Source organism: Ichthyophthirius multifiliis (genome assembly GCF_000220395.1).
Source record: "Ichthyophthirius multifiliis unplaced genomic scaffold scaff_1120509251222, whole genome shotgun sequence".
NCBI classification, from domain to species: domain Eukaryota; phylum Ciliophora; class Oligohymenophorea; order Hymenostomatida; genus Ichthyophthirius; species Ichthyophthirius multifiliis.
In genome coordinates, this window is record NW_004086085.1 from 3,427 (window position 1) to 6,102 (window position 2,676).

The following is a 2,676-nucleotide window of genomic DNA, read 5'->3' on the forward strand; positions in this document are numbered from 1 at the left end:
TCCTACAGCAAACATGTTTCCTAAAAATGCTAAAATTAGTAAAGAATCATAATACAAATATGCTTTAATAATAAACCCATATAATTAATATAATGTAAAAACATAAAAAAATATTCTAAAATAAATAAAATATAAAATAAAAGACCTAATAAAATATAGAAAAATTGTAATAAAAAGATAAAAATATTTTAAAATGTCGTAATTGTAAATCCATAGCAAATCCATTTTTTTAATTTACAAATAATAATTATAAAGTAAGTTAAAAAAAAAAAAAAAAACCAAAAAAATAATAATAATTAGTTTACATGTAATATTTGCCAACAAAAAGATTCTGTTCCAAACAAAAATTATTTTCTGCCTGAAAAAATGTAAGAAATCACATAGCTTAATAATTCTTCATTTGATATGATTACAACTTCTGAGTAAAATCAAAATTTTTATCTTTTTTTATTAAAAAAATAGTTATTTATTAGATCCTCCTATGGCTCCAACTTATTTTTTTTTAATAGATGTTTCATAAGAAGCATAAAAAAGTGGAATGTTAAATATAATATGTGATAGTTTAAAAGAAATTATTATTTAAGATAAACTTTAAGGAGGAGTTCGTAAATAAATAGGGATAATAACTTATGATTCATAAATACATATATATAATTTAAAATCAAATCTAAAATAAGCATAAATGTATGTTTTACCAGATTTTAAAGACGGAGAGTTGTTTCCTCTTTAATTAGAAAATTTAGTTGTTACCATTGAAGATTCGAAAGATATTATTGTGGATTTATTAGATAATCTACCTAATATGTTACAGAATTAATATATTAATAATAATACTAGTTGTTTTATTTATGCTTTGGATGTATTTTTTTATATAGAATATATTAAGGATTAATTTTATTTTATTTTTATTAAATTTTTATAAGGCTGCTTCTAAAATGCTTAAAAACAATGGAGGTTTATTATTTGTTTTTTAGGCAAATTCAAATATTGTTAACGAACCTATTTTTACTATTAAAGAAGTTAATAATGAAAATGTAAAAATTTTAATAATAAATTTATTTATGTTTTGTTTTAGAAATATACAAGACCTTCTTCAAAACATTTTAAAATTTTAAGCAAGGAAATGATTAAAATATGTCCTTTATTATTTGTATTTTCTTAAGAATTCAAAAATCTGATTACTTTAGGCGAATTGCCTAGAATTTTAAATGGGGAAATATATTTTTATCATGATTAAGAATAAAGATGTATTATTTATTTTTTTGTGAAAAAAAAAAAATTATTATTTTTTTAATATATATAGAGAAATAGTTTAAAGAAGATTTATTATATAATCTTTAAAAAAGTTTTAATTGGGAAAATAATTTAAAAATTAGAATTTCTCCAGGATTTAAAATAAAATCAATTAACGGGAGTTGTAAATAAAAGCCAAATGTTTTTTAGTTTTATTTTCATAAAAATAAAAAGTTGCTTTAAAATCAAAAGATTAATTTGTATTTCCTTGTGATTTAAGAAAACCCTTACTTCTCGACTTAGAAATAGAAGAAAATCAATCATAATAAAATAATATTGAAGTCTTTTCTATATAAACAGAACTATTATATACTAATAACGAAGGATAAAGACTTTTAAGATTTCATAATTATGTTATTCCTTTAAGTTCTTCTTTGTAATAAATATATGATAGTATAGATCTTGAGGCTTATTTTTTTTGTTTATCTAAAAGAATAATCGAAAATTTATATTATTATAATATAAATGAAATAAAAACAATGTTAATTACCGAAGTAAAAAAGCTTAATTATTAAGCTAAAATAACTGAAAAAGTAATTTTAAGTTAAAATGAATAAATTTTTAAAAAATTAAAAAAAAAAGAATAAATTATCAATAAATGAAAATGAGTTTCTCTTATATATTTTAGGGCTACTTAAAAATCTCATATTGAACCATAATTACAGTTTATACTTTATATAAATAAAATTTAATTCAAATTTTTAAAAGATAAGAATATTCAAAGTGATTATTAAAACAGTCTAAGAATTTAATTAACTGGAAAAAGTATTGAAGAAGTTATTACCTTTTTTATTCCTTAGCTATTTTGTATTGATAATTTGTAGAATAATTCTTAAAACGAAAATAATTATTAGCTTCCTGAAAAATATCCATTAAGCTTTAGATCTTTGGGAAATACAGTTTTTTTAATGGATGTGAATTATGCATTAATTTTATATTTAAATCCTCAGTAAAAAAATATATAATTAAATTAATAATAATTTATTAATATATAATTATAGTTCTAGTAATCAATAAATATTAAACGATATAATATGTTATTCAGAATAAATTAAAAATTATAGTGAAGTAAAAAAAAATATTTTCGTAAATATATAAATATTATTAATGTAAATTTAAAGGATATGTTGTATAATAATATTAATAATCCTATAAATGAATAACTTTTTAAATTAATTTAATAATTAAGAAGGTAATTAATTATTTATTATTAAAAAAAAATATTATAAAAATTTAATTTTTAAAAGATAAAAATAAACACAGTATTGTCCTTTATACATTACAGTCGCAGGTTCAGGAGATTATTTAGAATAATTGTTAAAAAATTATATATAAAAAATATTAATTTTATTTTTAAATATAAATTATTATAAAGATTTTATT

General features: G+C 17.6%; 1 protein-coding gene across 1 annotated transcript, besides 2 other annotated features; it reads left to right on the forward strand. All coding sequences in view use genetic code 6, as the record gives it.

The window, feature by feature from the left end:
* Positions 1–300: 300 nt before the first annotated feature.
* Positions 301–1,895, forward strand: IMG5_162710 (sec23 sec24 trunk domain protein; the record flags this gene model as incomplete). Its single annotated transcript, XM_004030285.1, has 5 exons — positions 301–422; positions 463–954; positions 1,087–1,247; positions 1,304–1,417; positions 1,468–1,895. Coding segments are annotated over 5 exons (1,317 nt in total), but the record flags the coding sequence as incomplete, so codon positions are not given.
* Positions 1,896–2,249: 354 nt separating this feature from the next.
* Positions 2,250–2,291: a microsatellite.
* Positions 2,250–2,292: a microsatellite.
* Positions 2,293–2,676: the final 384 nt, after the last annotated feature.